Source organism: Salmo salar, chromosome ssa06 (assembly GCF_905237065.1).
Source record: "Salmo salar chromosome ssa06, Ssal_v3.1, whole genome shotgun sequence".
In the NCBI taxonomy this organism is placed as follows: domain Eukaryota; kingdom Metazoa; phylum Chordata; class Actinopteri; order Salmoniformes; family Salmonidae; genus Salmo; species Salmo salar.
In genome coordinates, this window is record NC_059447.1 from 19942464 (window position 1) to 19961036 (window position 18573).

The 18573-nt window shown below is 39.5% G+C and overlaps 1 protein-coding gene across 3 annotated transcripts in view; it reads left to right on the plus strand.

Moving 5' to 3' along the window:
* The window catches only part of LOC106606549 (nuclear GTPase SLIP-GC), a 40422-nt gene that overhangs the window by 14427 nt on the left and 7422 nt on the right, over positions 1-18573 (plus strand). For all 3 annotated transcript variants that reach the window (XR_006770169.1, XM_045719901.1, XM_045719902.1), the window contains exons 12-21: positions 1338-1538; positions 1805-2065; positions 2451-2544; positions 5322-5443; positions 5544-5717; positions 8251-8420; positions 8539-8656; positions 10831-10939; positions 14232-14359; positions 18149-18233. Coding sequence is in view for 2 of the 3 variants with exons in the window: in XM_045719901.1 (XP_045575857.1) it covers positions 1338-1538; positions 1805-2065; positions 2451-2544; positions 5322-5443; positions 5544-5717; positions 8251-8420; positions 8539-8656; positions 10831-10939; positions 14232-14359; positions 18149-18233 (1462 nt within the window). In the remaining variant the exon portion in view is untranslated. The remainder of the gene's footprint in view (positions 1-1337; positions 1539-1804; positions 2066-2450; positions 2545-5321; positions 5444-5543; positions 5718-8250; positions 8421-8538; positions 8657-10830; positions 10940-14231; positions 14360-18148; positions 18234-18573) is intronic.

Below are 18573 nucleotides of genomic sequence, written 5' to 3' on the forward strand. Positions count from 1 at the left end.
CCCGATTGATAGGTTTGGCCAGGCTCTAGGAAGAGTCTTGATGGTTCCTAACTTCTCCCGTTAAAGAATGATGGAGGCCACTGTGTTCTTGGGGACCTTCAATGGTGCAGAATTTTTTTGGTAGGGCAAAACTAACGAAATCAGGGAAATCAGACAAAGGAATATTTTTCTATAAATCACATAGGGGGAGCCCTTTCAAAGTGTTGACCCTACACATCTCTCAAGACAACTGGAACACTGGGCTCACTCTTAAATATCACCTGGGCCAGCACAGCTGAAACACCTTCCCAGTAAAGAGATGGCAACCAGCACATGTGTAACACAAACTGACTAAGAAGGTGACACCAATCGGCGCGCCCTATGCGCTAACATGCTAAAGTCCAACCTCAAAGCATAAATGGAAAAAACAAAGCCTGTAACAAGCTTGAAGATGATACACTCATTTATCACTCAAAAAAGTGTTATGAGTGAGTACCCCACAAACATCTTTCCAGGGTTTTGATGAATCCTCCTCCAACACCACAGGTAGGGGAAGGGTATCCATCTGCAAAAGTGAAGTCTTGCTTTGATGTCAAGTCAGCTCATATTGTTGCTACCTTAGCTGTTGTGCTAGCTAACATGCTAGTGATCAGTGACACTAGCATATTGACATGCATGTTGGTATTAAAAGACAGCAACATATTCACCTAAAAATATATGTTTAGATATATCATTAGCTAGCTATCACATTAATTGTGAAAAAAATAGGATAAGCGCTCGCCAGCCAGTGGTGCTGACAGATTAAAACTGGTATCAACAAAAAAAGATTACTCTATCCCATAAAACATGACATTGCTAACTAGGCATCAATTAGCGAACACAATTTAAACGTTTATTAGGAAGTTTAAGTACTAAATTAGACACTCACCAGACATCTTTGGCAGGTAGCTAGCTAGATAGCTTGGTTTCCATTTTTATACAGATTTTTCCTAATCCCCCTGATTGGTCATCAATGGATACAGGTCTTGAAACTCATGTGTTCACCAGAAGCGGCTTCTAGTAAACTGTTTGCCGCTAGTGGGAATAAATATTATTGTGGCCAAAGGTTTGCCACAAACTCACCACTAGTAGCAAACATTTACAAACTTCTGGCAGCATTTTGTTGCACACTATGTAGTTTGCAGCAAATTTGCCACAAACTTGCTGAAAGTTTGCCGCACAAATTCACTTTTGTAAGCGATTGCAGGAAAATATGGAACTACATGTTTTAGGCTCTTTGATTTTTGTCAGTGTTCTTTTGGAGAAAATAACTTTGTTTTTTCATCAACGCATGTATTGATGCTTTATTACAATTGCAGGCTGAAGAACTCTCTGAAAAGATAACTTGTTACACACGGAGTGACACACAGAGTGATACATTTAAAAGACAGTATTGGCCGCTTGTGAAGTGTATTACCATCAAGGTGCCAAACTCCAAAGACCTGCTGGAGCATGTTGTGCTGGTTGATCTTCCAGGCAATGGAGACTGCAACAAGAGCAGAGATGAGATGTGGAAATTGGTAATTATTTACAATTCTTGTTGATGATGATTCGATATTCTATTTCGAATTTTATTCATACAACTTCTAATTTGGTTGATGTTAGATCAATATCATAGGTACAGAGCCAAGTGTCTGGCTATATCTATGTATTTGAGTTTATTTATATTTATGTTCAGTTGATTAAACATATTATGTAGGCCTATGTATGTTATTCATATTATGTGTATTGTGTATTTTACACCTTTAATGTTGGGACTTTTTAAGTTAATGTTACACTTCTTCAGTTTGTTGGAAACTGCTCTGCTGTGTGGATTGTGAGCGACATTGCACGAGCAACTGCAGAAAAGGAATCATGGGAGATTTTACACAGCACCGTTAGCCTCTTTGGACCTGGTGGAGAATGTCAAAGCATCAGTTTCATCTGCACCAAGACAGACGACATTGAGGAAAATCAAAAGGCTGATGCACACACCTGTATTTTGCTCAGAAATGAAACAACCAAGAGGCAAGTGAGGGATAAATTCAACAAACAAAAAGAAATTAAGGTAAGTTATGTCTGACATAAAGGAATCTTCTGTGACTTGTCAACATGCTCATACTGTATGTTGTAGTGGTGAAGATATAGGAATTTCATGGAATTACATGAGAGCAAGATTACATTGTACACTAAAGCTTTTCATTCGACATTTGTGTTGTCTAATATACAAAACAAACAATTTAGTAATAGGTGCTTATTTGTATTTATGGTAAGGTAAGAAAGTTGTTCTAATCTGGTATTTATCAATCATATCAAAATGTATTTGATTATTATAAATTAGTTGAAGCACAACTGCTTGCACGAGCATAATGAATATACATTTTTTGAGCTTGCAAAATGTCAGTGTGTGGACATTATTTAATTGCCTGTCATTGCCTCATAACACATTTCAGAAACACTTCAGTGGGGGAAAGGACTTCCTTCAGGTGTTTACTGTGAGTTCCAAGGAATACCAAAAGGAAAAGCATTTGCAACAAGTAGAGACAGGTACGATAACTGAACATTCTTATTGATTCTACGACATAGAGACAATTGTGTCCTGTATTTATATGCCTATGCTTTTTTTTTGTTGATTCTTTTTGTGTATTGTGTTGTAAACTGCTTTACATAGCAACAAACTTCACCTAAGCAGCATACCTGTTTGAATATCGTATCTGGCAAATTTAAACATGTAATATGTCTTAGTCAATAACAATTCCAAGTGTAACCTGGACAATATGATAGAAAAGAAGAACTTGCATTATTGACTATCAAATATTGTGGGTAGTATGTACACCTACAGCATGCTAAGCTATTCTCATGTCCTGTGACTCATCTTCTCTGAAAATAACATCTTGCTCTTTTGACCACTACTAAGTGCTGATTCCTAATTTGAGTTATGCATGCATAACTAGGATTATGCCCATAATCAATCATTTAGTTCATCAAACTCGAACAGAAATGGGACAATTAAATAATCAGTACTTGAATCCAGGATCAATACCAGCATCAAAGAACACTGACACCAACCAAAGGTAGAAATACATCTCTTGTTTTTAAAACCTCTACGGGATCGGTGTCCCACCCTCGGGACAGTTGAGCTAACGTGCGCTAATGTGATTAGCATGACGTTGTAAGTGACAAGAACATTTCCCAGGACATAGACATATCATATATGGGCAAAAAGCTTAAATTCTTGTTAAGTTATCTGCACTGTCCAATTTACAGTAGCTATTACAATGAAAGAATACCATGCTATTGTTTGAGGAGACTGCACAGTTACAGTTGAAGTCGGAAGTTTACATACACCTTAGCCAAATACATTTAACCTCAGTTTTTCACAATTCCTGACATTTAATCCTTGTAAAAATTCCCTGTCTTAGGTCATTTAGGATCACCACTTTATTTTAAGAATGTGAAATGTCAGAATAATAGTAGAGAGAATGATTTATTATCGCTTTTATTTCTTTCATCACATTCACAGTGGGTCAGAAGTTTAGATACACTCAATTAGTATTTGGTAGCATTGCCTTTAAATTGTTTAACTTGAGTCAAATGTTTCGGGTAGCCTTTCACAGGCTTCCCACAATAAATTGGGTGAATTTTGTGCCATTCCTCCTGACAGAGCTGGTGTAACTGAGTCGGGTTTGTAGGCCTCCTTGCTCGCACACGCTTTTTCAGTTCTGCCCACAAACAAATTTTCTATAGGCTTGAGGTCAGGGCTTTGTGATGGCCACTCCAACACCTTGTCTTTGTTGTCCTTAAGCCATTTTACCACAACTTTGGAAGTATGCTTGGGGTCATTGTCCATTTGGAAGACCCATTTGCGACCAAGCTTTAACTTCGTGACTGATGTCTTGAGATGTTGCTTCAATATATCCACATAATTTTCCTTCCTCAAAATGCCATCTATTTTGTGAGGTGCACCAGTCCCTCCAGCAGCAAAACACCCCCACAACGTGCTTCACCGTTGGGATGGTGTTCTTCGGCTTGCAAGCCTCCCTCTTTTTCCTCCAAACATAACGATGGTCATTATGGCCCAACAGTTCTATTTTTGTTTCATCAGACCAGAGGACATTTCTCCAAAAAGTACGATCTTAGTCCTCATATGCAGGTGCAAACCGTAGTCTGGCTTTTTTATGGTGGTTTTGGAGCAGTGGCTTCTTCCTTGCTGAGCGGCCTTTCAGGTTATGTCGATATAGGACTCGTTTTACTGTGGATATAGATGCTTTTGTACCTGTTTCCTCCAGCATCTTCACAAGGTCCTTTGCTGTTCTGGGATTGATTTGCACTTTTTACACCAAAGTACGTTCATTTCTAGGAGACAGAACGGTTCTCCTTCCTGAGCAGTATGACGGCTGCGTGGTCCCATGGTGTTTATACTTGCGTACTATTGTTCGTACAGATGAACGTGGTACCTTCAGGCGTTTGGAAATTGCTCCCAAAGATGAACCAGACTTGTGGAGGCCTACCATTTTTTTCTGAGGCCTTGGCAGATTTCTTTTGATTTTCCCATGATGTCAAGCAAAGAGGCACTGAGTTTGAAGGTAGGCCTTGAAATACATCCACAGGTACACCACCAATTGACTCAAATGTCAATTAGCCGATCAGAAGCTTCTAAAACCATGACATCATTTTCTAGAATTTTCCAAGTTGTTTAAAGGCACAGTCAACTTAGTGTATGTAAACTTCTGACCCACTGGAATTGTGATACAGTGAATTATAAGTTAAATAATCTGTCTGTGAACAAATGTTGGAAAAAATTACTTGTGTCATGCACAAAAGTAGATGTCCTAACCGACTTGCCAAAACCAAGAAATTTGTGGAGTGGTTGAAAAACAAGTTTTAATGACTCCAACCTAAGTGTATGTAAACTTCCGACTTCAACTGTATGTACTTAAAAATGTATCAATTAACCAATTATTCACATTTTGGCATACTTGAAATGGATCATTCTAAGATTTGCACATACACTGCTGCCATCTAGTGGCAAACATATATATTACGCCTAGAGTCCTAAGTCAGATAATGGCCTTTCTCTTGCATTTTGAAAATTATGGAACAAAAAATACATGTTTTTGCTTTGTATTATCTTTTACCAGATCTAATGTGTTATATTCTCCTACATTAATTTCACATTTCCACAAACTTCAAAGTGTTTCCTTTCAAATGGTATCAAGAATATGCATATCCTTGTTTCAGGTCTTGAGCTACTGGCAGTTCGATTTTGGTATGTCATTCTTTTTTTTTTTTAAAGACTCAGATTCTTTTAACTGATGTTGCAGAAATACCCAAACTTCAGGAATTTCTCAGAAATCTCAATGATCGTCGCACAAAGATTTCAGATTATGTTTCTGGAGCTTATGGGATCCTCTCTCTGATACAAGGAGCCAAAAGCAGTGACATGGTATTGTACTTACAGCAGAACAAAAGTATTTCTCTCAGTTAAAATACTCCTTACATGTGAATCAGTATATTATATTCATAATGTTGAGTTTGGATTTCAGACAGACAGCAAAGAAGAGGTGTGCCAGGTTCTGGAACAAAGGCTCAAGGATAAGATCAAGTCCATTGGTGAAACTATGGATGAGACTTATGAGACTTTTGAACGATGCCTTTCAGAAGGAGTTCGACAGTCAGAAGAATCATGCGAGAAATTAATGAATAAAGTGATAGCACCAGTAAGCTATTTAAAAAATAACTTTTTAACATTAAGCGCTTTTCCATTGTCACCATACAGTATATCCGTGCTAGCCATTTTGTTCTAGTACCAGAGAAGCTGAAAATTTAAAGACTCAACCAGGACCCCAAAAATGATTTGATTACTTTTTGTAACTCACATTAGAATGAGATATATTCAGACTGAAATACAATGCATTCAGAAAGCAATCACAACCCTTCCCTTTTTCCAAATGTTAACCTTATTCTAAAATGTAAAAAAAATCCTCATCAATCTACACACAATAATGACAAACACCCCATAATGACAAAGTGAAAACAGGTTTTTAGACATTTTAGCAAATGTATCAAAATTGAGTTCAGGTGCATCCTGTTTCCATTGATCGTCCTTGCGATGTTTCTACAACTTGATTGGAGTCCACCTGTGGTAAATTTAATTGATTGGACATGATTTGGAAAGGCACAAACCTCTCTATATAAGGCCCCACAGTTGACAGTGCATGTCAGAGCAAAAACCAAGCCATGAGGTTGAAGGAATTGTCCGTAGAGCTCCGAGTTGAGGCACAGATCTGGGGAATGGTATCAAAAATGTAAGGTCCCAAAGAACACAGTGGCCTCCATCATTCTTAAATGGAAAAAGTTTGGAAGAACCAAGAATCTTCCTACAGCTGGCCGCCCGACCAAACTGAGCAATCGGGGAGAAGGGCCTTGGTCAGGGAGGTGACCAAGAACCCGATGGTCACTCTGACAGAGCTCCAGCCTTTCTCTGTGGAGATGGGAGAACCTTCCAGAAGGACAACCATCTCTGCAGCACTCCACCGATCAGGCCTTCATGGTAGAGTGGGCAGACGGAAATCACTCCTCAGTAAAAGGCACATGACAGCCAGCTTGGAGTTTGCAAAAGGCACCTAAAGGACTCAGAACATGATTCTCTGGTCTGATGAAACCAAGATTGAACTCTTTGGCCTGAATGCCAAGCGTCACGTCTGGAGGAAGCCAGGCAACATCCCTGCGGTGAAACATGGTGGTGGCAGCTGAGTACTGCGTAAAGGGTCTGAATACTTATGTAAGTGTGATATTTACATTTGCTAAAATTCTAAAATGTTTGCTTTGTCATTATGGGATATTGTGTGTAGCTTGATGAGGGGGGAAAACTATTTAATCCATTTTAGAATAAGGCTGTAAAGTAATAAAATGTTTAACAAGTCAAGCGGTCTGAATACTTTCCGAATGCACTGTAAATGGGAGAGTAATCTCTCGTGGACAGACGCATGTAACATAACTGTTATTGGCAGCATATGTCAACAGAGTGTGGGATACGACATCTGAAGAAGAACTTTGTTCCAGTAAGCAGATTTTTTGTCACTGGTCATTTGGGCTAATCATGATTTCGCAGGTGTTCACATCTTTCGATTTTTGGAAGGGGAGGGGACATTTGGCCCATAGACTTGCCCATAACTTGCAAAGGAAGGGGGTTGGAGCTACCACCCTGCTTCCACTGGTTCAATCTTCAACCTGTGCAGGCTCCAAGCAAAGACCAATACACAAGATCATCTTGGCCATAAGGCCATCTTTGCCGACGATTGTGCCTCAACGGATCTACCGCAATACATCTGAGCTCCGGAATGTCGAACACTTCACATACCTGGGGAGCACCATCTCTGGGGATGGCTCACTCGACCAAGAAATAACAAGCAGAATCCTGCTCAAGCCAGTCATTGGGAAGACCTAGGAACATGGTACTCAACCATCACACCAACCCTCTTTCCACAATACTGAAAATCAATACTATGGTAGTGATCACAACCCTGCTGTAGGGCTGTGAAACTTGGACCCTGAACAGTCACCACATCAAACAGATGGAAACATTCCATACACAATCTCTGAGATCTATTATGGGTATTCGGTGGCGTGACAGGGTCTTTAACCTGGAGGTAATGCAGAGAGCAAACAGCATAAAGGCACAGCTCCGATGCCACAACATCAGGATACCCCAACACTGTCTCCCAAGAAGCATTCTCTTTGGCGAGCTGCAGCAGGGGCATTGAAAGACAGGCTGGCCCAAAAAGTGTTGCAAAGACAATCAGCAACAGGCATCTTCGAGCGGGAAAGAAACAACCATCTAACTGAAGCCAGAGAAGAGTGTGCACAACTGCACAACCGGGCCAACAACACCAACAGAAGGACTTGTCTGTCCCTCATGTCTCAGAGTCTGCGTTTCAAAACTTGGACTCCTGAGCCACTCAAGAACCCACAATAAACCAAAGTGACGTGTACAAGATGTCATTATCCTAACCGATGAACTCCCAGGGAGAGAGAGAGACATGGGAGAGTGGTACGTTCCTATAAACATGAAATGATCGTGTGTTGAGTCTCTCGATTTTCACATTTATCTGGCGATAGCATGAATTGGCTCCCACAGATATAGGCTTGCACAATAGTGGAAAAGCAGCTATTGATAGATACTTATGCATGATAGATTTCGAATGGTGTGCTGTTAAAAACATTGAACATATTTTCTTTTTTTATTCCCAGAGAGGGAAAAAAGCTAGTGGATATCATCAAGTAGTGAAGAGTTTATGCAAGAAAGGCGGCGTTCACAAACCAAAAGGGAAAAAGGAAATAAGAAGGGAAATAAACCTTAATGAGAGTTTAGCCTCATGTATGAGAAGTCTAATTGATAAAGAGTTTAAGACATATTTCCCGTAAGTCATTTAATCATTATCAGTATAAAAAAATAAAAAAATTAATGCTGGAATTCAATCAACATGGAATTCAACCAAATCTGGTAACCATACTTCTGATTTGGACATTGTGTTTCAGAAATGAGGGCAAACATGGCCCAATCAGGGAGCAGATTGATACATTCACCCTTGACACAAACAGCTTGTTTCGGAAGCACCCAGAAATGTCACTACATCTGATATTCCTCAAGACAGAGGTAGGTTTTTTTATTAATATCTGGAAAAGCAACATTGACATACACCCCTGTTGGGGTTCGTTCCTTGTTCCTTGTCAATCATTGGCTCATTGGTGAAATTAGCATTCTGACAATATCTTTAATTAAATCATTCAACAACCTTTATTAATGCAATTGCAGACAGAAGTTGACACCAGGAACTTAGCACGCATGTTTCTGAGTAAGTTCTGCAAATTCGAAAAGGGTCCGAGTTGTTTTATCATGCCTAGAGTCATATATCTTAGTGATGTCACTGCCTTTGTCATTACCTTCTACTCATGAAACCAAACCCATGCCTACATAGCTATATAAACAATAGTTTTAGTGTTATCTAAAAGCTTAGCAGTAAATGTCCAAGTTGATTTATAGTGGAATGTCTGACTCTCTTATCTCTTACACTCCCCTCCAGAGTTCTGTCTTCACAGTCACACCTTTCTCAGACCGTTTCTTTATAAGAGGCAGAGAGACTAGAAAACAACTGTGGAACAATATTAAATCTTTATAATTAAAATATATTGTTAATCTGTAGTCTAGGACCCAATAAATGTAAGGAGGGAGGGGTCTTATAACCCCTCCCCTTCTATTAATACAACATAAGTGTAATCAATTATTACAATACATCAAACATTTGGTACAGCCCCTATCATGACCCCTTCTTTTTTTCTTAAATAACTTCCTAGTCTTTTCCGATGACAAGCATACCCATAACATGATGCAGCTACTACCATGATTGAAAATATGAAGAGTGCTACTCAGTGATGTGTTATGTTGGATTTCCCCCAAACATAACACTTTGTATTCAGGACAAGAAGTTCATTTCTTTGCCACATTTTTTGCAGTATTACTTAAGTGCCTTGTTGCAAACAGGATGCATGTTTTGGATTATTTGTATTCTGTGCAGGCTTCCTTTTCACTCTGTCACTTTGTTAGTATTGTAGAGTAACTACAATGTTGTTGATCCATCCTCAGATTCATCCTCAACTATTAAGCTCTGTAAATTTTTAAAATCACAATTGGCCTCATGGTGAAATCCGGTGCAGTTTCCTTCCTCTCCGGCAACTGAGTTAGGAAGGACGGATGTATTTTGTAGTGACTGGGTGTATTGATACACCATCCAAAGCTTCACCATGCTCAAAGGGATATTCAGCGTCTGTTTTTTGTTGTTGTTTTTTATACACATCTACCAATCGGTGTCCTTCTTTAGGAGATATTTAAAAACTTCCCTGGTCTTTGTGGTTGTATCGGTGGTTGAAATTCACTACTCTATTGAGGGACCTTACAGATAATCGTATGTGTGGGGTACAGAGATGAAGTAGCAATTCAAAAACCTTTATGAACCACTATTATTGAACACATAATAAGTCCATGCAACTTATTATGTCATATGTTAAGCACATTTTTACTCCTAAACTTATTTAGCCTTCCCATAAAAAGTTGGTTGAATACTTATTGACTCAAGAAAGTTCAGCTTTTCATTTTTATATTTCCTGGTTGCTAAACTTCTAATAGGTTTCCTAATTTCAGTTTATGTGACAAAACAAACAGTCATTGTGTAGAAAATCATTGTACCATTTAAGCCGCTGTGAAATGTATTTTCCGTAACCAAAAATATTGTATTTCCAGCATATCTGCTCATTAAGGTTAAACAATAAAATACAGCACAAGAACACAAGATTGGATAGCACTAGATTTACCAAAAGTAGTTTCAGAACTAGGAAAAAACTACTTCAATTTTCATGCTCCGCATTAGTGGAATATGCTGCAAAATGTGCTCAGGCTTGAACCCCTTGTGCCTTTTTAAATTAATTGGAAGCATTGTTTGAGGAAATGCTTAAGGAGAAATATACTTGTTTCTGATGTCTGTTGTGTGCTTGTTGCAAAATGTATTTGCCTGTTGGAGTGCTTACATGTTTATATTGTGTTTTGTGCACAAAGCCTTTTTAGCTATTTAAACAGGGCACACTTGTGAAAGAGAAAGTGTTTTCAATGTGTTTTCCCTGAATATATAAAGGTAATTGAAAAATGAAAATGAATGCAAACAAATAAATACTGCTTACATGGTAAGGAAACCACTTAAATGTAATTTTGTAATTTGGGTGAACTATCTCTTCAACTTAAATAATTGGTCTTCTTGATCATGTTTTTCTATCTGAAAGGAAACTGAATTCAAGACAAAACTAATCTGTGACCTCCGCGAGAAGAAGAAAAAAATCTACTCCACTCTAACCGAGTCAATCAAGGACTCCATGCATCGATGCTATATAAGTAAGTCTTGAAATTAATTTGTATTATCTGAGATAAATTGTTGTGACCTAGTCATGAAAATAATGATATTTGTGAATTTTTCAAACACACAGTGCATTCTGAAAGTATTCAGACCCCTTCCCACATTTTGTTACATTACAGCATTATTCTAAAATGGATTAAAAAATGTTTTAAGTCCCTCATCAATTTACACACGATACCCCATAATTATAAAGCAAAAACGGATTTATAGACGTTTTTGCAAATGTATTAAAAATGTAAATCAGAATTCAGACCCGAAATTGAGCTCAGGTGCATCCTGTTTCCATTGATCGTCCAAGGATAAGTTTCTACAACTTGATTGGAGTCCACCTGTGGTAAATTCAATTGATTGGACATGATTTGGAAAGGCACACACCTGTCTATATGAAGTCCTACAGTTAACATTGCATATCAGAGAAAAAAACAAGCCATGAGGTTGAAGGAATTGTCCATAGAGCTTTAAGACAGGATTGTGTCGAGACATACAGTGGGGCAAAAAAGTATTTAGTCAGCCACCAATTGTGCAAGTTCTCCCAATTAAAAAGATGAGAGGCCTGTAATTTTCATCATAGGTACACGTCAACTATGACAGACAAAATGAAGAAAAAAAATCCAGAAAATCACATTGTAGGATTTTTTATTAATTTATTTGCAAATTATGGTGGAAAATAAGTATTTGGTCACCTACAAACAAGAAAGATTTCTGGCTCTCACAGACCTGTAACTTCTTCTTTAAGAGGCTCCTCTGTCCTCCACTCGTTACCTGAATTAATGGCACCTGTTTGAACTTGTTATCAGTATAAAAGACACCTGTCCACAACCTCAAATAGTCACACTCCAAACTCCACTATGGCCAAGACCAAAGAGCTGTCAAAGGACACCAGAAACAACATTGTAGAACTGCACCAGGCTGGGAAGACTGAATCTGCAATACGTAAGCAGCTTGGTTTGAAGAAATCAACTGTGGGAGCAATTATTAGGAAATGGAAGACATACAAGACCACTGATAATCTCCCTCGATCTGGGGCTCCACGCAAGATCTCACCCCGTGGGGTCAAAATGATCACAAGAACGGTGAGCAAAAATCCCAGAACCACACGGGGGGACCTAGTGAATGACCTGCAGAGAGCTGGGACCAAAGTAACAAAGCCTACCATCAGTAACACACTACGCCGCCAGGGACTCAAATCCTGCAGTGCCAGACGTGTCCCCCTGCTTAAGCCAGTACATGTCCAGGCCCGTCTGAAGTTTGCTAGAGAGCATTTGTATGATCCAGAAGAGGATTTGGGAGAATGTCATATGGTCAGATGAAACCAAAATATAACTTTTTGGTAAGAACTCAACTCGTCGTGTTTGGAGGACAAAGAATGCTGAGTTGCATCCAAAGAACACCATACCTACTGTGAAGCATGGGGGTGGAAACATCATGCTTTGGGGCTGTTTTTCTGCAAAGGGACCAGGAAGACTGATCCGTGTAAAGGAAAGAATGAATGGGGCCATGTATCGTGAGATTTTGAGTGAAAACCTCCTTCCATCAGCAAGGGCATTGAAGATGAAACGTGGCTGGGTCTTTCAGCATGACAATGATCCCAAACACACCGCCCGGGCAACGAAGGAGTGGCTTCGTAAGAAGCATTTCAAGGTCCTGGAGTGGCCTAGCCAGTCTCCAGATCTCAACCCCATAGAAAATCTTTGGAGGGAGTTGAAAGTCCGTGTTGCCCAGCGACAGCCCCAAAACATCACTGCTCTAGAGGAGATCTGCATGGAGGAATGGGCCAAAATACCAGCAACAGTGTGGGAAAACCTTGTGAAGACTTACAGAAAACGTTTGACCTGTGTCATTGCCAACAAAGGGTATATAACAAAATATTGAGATAAACTTTTGTTATTTACCAAATACTTATTTTCCACCATAATTTGCAAATACATTCATTAAAAATCCTACAATGTGATTTTCTGGAATTTTTCTTCTCATTTTGTCTGTCATAGTTGACGTGTACCTATGATGAAAATTACAGGCCTCTCTCATCTTTTTAAGTGGGAGAACTTGCACAATTAGTGGCTGACTAAATACTTTTTTGCCCCACTGTAGATCTGGGGAAAGGTACCAAAAAAATTTCTGCAGCATTGATGGTCCCCAAGAACACAGTGGCCTCCATCATTCTTCAATGGAAGAAGTTTAGAACCACCAACACGCTTTCTAGAGCTGGCCACCCGGCCAAAATGAGCAATTGGGAACCCGATGGTCACTCTATAAGAGCTCCAGAGTTCATCTGTGGAGATGGGAGAAACTCCCAGAAGGACAACCATCTCTGCAGCACTCCACCAATCTGGCCTTGATGGTAGAGTGGCCAGACGGAAGCCACTCTTCAAGGCACATGACAGCCAGCTTCGAGTTCGCCAAAAGGCACCTAAAGGACTCTCAGACCATAAGAAACAAGATTCTCTGGTCTGATGAAACCAAGATTGAACTCTTTGGCCTGAATGCCAAGCTTCACATCTGGAGGGAACCAGGCACCATTCCTACGGTGAAGCATGGTGGTGGCAGCATCATGCTGTGGGGATGTTTTTCAGCAGCAGGGACTGGGAGACTAATCAGGATCGAGGGAAAGATGAACAGAGCAAAGTACAGAGAGATCCTTGATGAAAACCTTCTCCAGTGCGCTTAGGACCTCAGACTGGGGGCGAAGGTTCACCTTCCAACAGGACAACGACACTAAGCACACAGCCAAGACAACGAAGGATTGGCTTCGGGATAAGTCTCTGAATGTCCTTGAGTGGCCCAGCCAGAGCCCGGATTTGAACCCGATCGAACATCTCTGGAGAGACCTGAAAATAGCTGTGCAGCTACGCTCCCCATCCAACCTGACAGAGAGGATCTGCAGAGAATAATGGAAGAAACTCCTCAAATACAGGTGTGCCAAGCTTGTAGCGTCATACCCAAGAAGACTCAAGGCTGTATTCGCTGCCAAGGTGCTTCAACAAAGTACTGAGTAAAGGGTCTGAATACTTATGTAAATGTGATATTTAAGTTTTTTGCAAAATTTCTAAAAGCCTGTTTTTGCTTTGTCATTAGAGGGTATTGTGTGTAGATTGATGAGGGATCGAAAACATTTTCATCCATTTTATAATAAGGCTGTAACGTAACAAAATGTGGAAAAAGTCAAGGGGTCTGAATACTTTCTGAATGCTCTGTATGTAGAATGTGCAGTGTTAATAGCATATGAAGTCGTACAATGGTTATGGAAACAATATGATGACTGTGTTTTAGGGGCATTAGAGCATACAGGAAAAGATTCTCTGAAAAGGATGAAAGATGAGCTACGTCATCACATGAAGAATAACAACATTTTCCAGAAGGCCAAGGAAGATATGCTGAGTGGTTTAATAAACCTGAAGGTTTGACACATTCAGGGCCGGATAGCATATGATAGCAAAATGTGTAGAATATCAGGCAATATGCTATAAAACTGCAACATTTTCTCTCAGCCTCATGGCAAAATGTGTAGAAGAGCAGGAAAGGATTTTTAAAAGTGTAAAAAAATGTATATAATCCTCATTGCAAAATGTGGACAAGAGCGTGAGCTAAGCTATAAAACATCACATTCTTTCCTCTGTCCCATGTCAAAAAGTGTAGAATTGCAGGAAATTAGCTTTAAAACTGCAACATTTTCTCTTAGCCTCATGACATAGTGTAAAATAGCTTTATAAAACTCCACATTTTTCTCTCTGCACCACGGTAAAATACTTTGAAATGCAGTAAGTTAGCTGATACAAGCCCTGGACACATTATACAGTATAGTTAGAAAAATGTGGTAAATTCAATTGATTGGACATGATTGGACATCCTCAAAATGTACATCATCTATACACATTCATCAATGTGAATGATCATCCCTAATTTCGTTGAATAACCCACAGTAAAGCAAGGCATGACGTTATGTTTCAATGTAACCATTGTTGCGAAAAGTACATACACGTTTATCTATGGGAGTGTTTTGTATCGACCAGTCTCAATAGAGTGAGGGGGGTCGGCCTCCCGAGTGGCACAGCGGTCTAAGGCACTGCATCGCAATGCTAGAAGCATCACTACAGATCCGGGTTTGATCACGGGCTGTGTTGCAGCCGGCCTTGACCGGGAGAACCATGCGGCGGCGTACAATTGGCCCAGCGTCGTCCAGGATAGGGGAGGGTTTGGTCGGCTGGGATGTCCTTGTCCCATCAGCTCTAGCGACTCCTTGTGGCGGCCGGGCGCATGCACGCTGACTTCGGTCGCCAGTTGTACGGTGTTTCCTCCGACACATTGGTGCAGCTGGCTTCCGGGTTAAGCGGGCAGTGTGTCAAGAAGCAGTGCGGCTTGGAGGTCATGTTTCGGAGGACGCATGGCTCTCAACCTTCGCCTCTCCTGAGTCCGTACAGGAGTTGCAGCAATAGGCCAAGACTGTAACTACCAATTCGATATCACAAAATAGAAAAAGGGGTAAAAAGTACCAAAAAATATACACTACAAGTCAAAAGTTTTAGAACACCTACTCATTCAAGGGTTTTACTTTTTTTAAACTATTTTCTACATTGTAGAATAACAGTAAGGACATCAACTATGAAATAACACATATGGAATCATGTAGCAATCAAAAAAGTGTCAAACAAATCAAAATATATTTTATATTTGAGATTCTTCAAATAGCCACCGTTTGCCTTGATGACAGCTTTGCACACTCTTTGCATTCTCTCAAACAGCTTCATGAGGTAGTCACCTGGAATACATTTCCATTAACAGGTGTGTCTTCTTAAAAGTTAATTTGTGGAATTGCTTTCCTTCTTAATGCATTCTTTCCGTCTTAATGAGCCAATCAGTTGTGTTATGACAATGTAGGAGGGTATACGGAAGATAGCCCTATTTGGTAAAAGACCAAGTCCATATTATGGCAAGAACAACTCAAATAAACAAAGCGAAAAGACAGTCCATCATTCCTTTAAGACATGAAGGTCATTCAAGTGCAAGTGTATCTTCAGACTGGCTCTGATGAGGACCGCCACAGGAATGGAAGACCCAGAGTTACCTCTGCTGCAGAGGATATGTTCATTAGAGTTAACTACACCTCAGATTGCAGCCAAAATAAATGTTTCACAGAGTTCAAGTAACAGACAAATCTCAACATCAACTGTTCAGAGGAGACTGTGTGGATCAGGCCTTCATGGTTGAATTGCTGCCAAGAAACCACTACTAAAGGACACCAATAATAAGAAGAGACTTGCTTGGGACAAGAAACACGAGCAATCGACATTAGACAGGTGGAAATTGGAGATTTTTGGATCCAACCGCCGTGTCTTTGTGAGACGCGGTGTCGGTGAACGGATGATCTTCGCATGTGTATTTCCCAACGTAAAGCATGGAGGAGGAGGTGTTATGGTGTGGGGGTGCTTTGCTGGTGACACTGTCTGTTATTTATTTAGAATTCAAGGCACACTTAACCAGCATGTCTACCACAGCATTTTGCAGTGATACGCCATCCCATCTAGTTTGGGCTTAGTGGGACTATAATTTGTTTTTCAACAGGACAATGACCCAACACATCTCCAGGCTGTGTAAGGGCAATTTTACCAAGAAGGAAAGTGATGGAGTGCTGCATCAGATGACCTGGCCTCCACAATCCAATTTGAGATGGTTTGGGATGAGTCGAACCGCATGTTGAAGGAAAAGCAGCCAACAAGTACTGAGCATATTGTGGAACTCCTTCAAGACTATTCTAAAAGCATTCCAGGTGAAGCTGGTTGAGAGAATGCCAAGAGTGTGCAACACTGTCATCAAGGCAAAGGGTGGCTATTTGAAGAATCTCAAATATAAAATATATTTTGATTTGTTTGACACTTTTTTGATGACTACATATTTGAGCTGTTCTTGCCATAATTTGGACTTGGTCTTTTACCAAATAGGACTTTCTTCTATATTCCACCCCTACTTTGTCACAACACAACTGATTGGTTCAAACGCATTAAGAAGGAAAGAACTTCCACAAATTAACTTTTATTAAGGCACACCTGTTAATTGAAATGCATTCCAGGTGACTACCTCATGAAGCTGGTTGAGAGAATGGCAAGAGTGTGCAAAGCTGTCATCAAGGCAAAGGGTGACTATTTTGAAGAATCTCAAATATAGAGTATATTTTGATTTGTTTAAAAAAAACGGGTTTACTACATGATTCCATATGTGTTATTTCATAGTTTTGATGTCTTCACTATTATTCTACTATGTATAACATAGAAAAAATTAAGAAAAACCCTTGAATGAGTAGGTGTGTCCGAACTTTTGACTGGTAATGTATATAAAAATAGAGTTAGGGGCCACTCCGCATCTAAATTTTGCAAAAGAGCTTCGATATTGCTTGGATAAAACAGTATGTACATAGGGTTCTGTCCCAAAAGTGCATTTAAAAAGGCAATAGGTGTGCCATTTGTTACTTTCAGTTTGGTTATCAGTTGGTACCATTTTAGTTCAATGCTCTCTAAAATTGCTGATTCAAAAGCATTATGGTAATTTATAGAATACAGTCTGTATCAGCGGAGTCCTATGGATGAAGTTAAAAAAGGATTTGACATGGTATATAAATGTTTTCTTTTCAGTAGGAACATTGCAAGCCCATAAAAATAAACGTTTACATAGATGTTCATTTGCCATACTGCAAAATCTTGGCCATTTAAAAAAAAAAAATGCATATGGTGATGCCATATAGGTTTCCAGCCCATATTGCCTTGAATAGCAGCATTTGGCATGTATGTTAGCATTCAAATGAAGTTCAGTTGTGTAATGTCTGTATATGTAACAACCCTTCACGTTACAGAGCAGATGGATGGATGTTTGCTAAAAGTAAACATAGATAATATACTATGTACTCAATTGCTGTTGCTATGGTCATTCTGCTTTCACACGGCAGGTTATGGGTGCATTTTCAGATGGGTTAAGTTTAGTACTCCTCTTGGGATCTGCATGTTTCCACAGGTCACCATAGCAATTATGATCGCACTTGCTGAATTTAGATATTTGCGGCTTGAAAACAAACCAAAATACACTCAAGAAGAACCTAATTTATAAACACCTGGTGCACAGCATTTAGACCTGGTTGTGGTAAAGTACAATTATCAGTTAATGTGAGAGTGGACTAAATAATTATTTCTGTCCTACATTAGGATCACATCGTGATGCAGCTGAAGTGTAAACTACAAGAATCCATGGATCTCTCACTCAAGACCCCCAACAGCTCGTTTCTCCCAGGTAAATTAAACAGACCAAATGCTTTACCTATTCCAATATAGTTGAAATCAAGTCAAGTACTCGTCAGAACAAGGCTGGTAACCATGTCCACTTTATCTTGAGCTGCATTTAGCTTTTGTCATAAGTAAATGTTTTCAAGTTATACATTACTCACATTACTTACAATCTTGTTGTTTGTAAACAATTGAGTAATAACCCTTTATATGTTGGGTTACAAAAAAGTAAGACAATACAAAAACATTGCAGCATTTTTGTCTATGGCAGCCTAAAATGACTAAAGAAACCACAATATTGGATGACAGCTAGATAGCTTTTTACTTAAAAGAGAAGTTCAGGATTT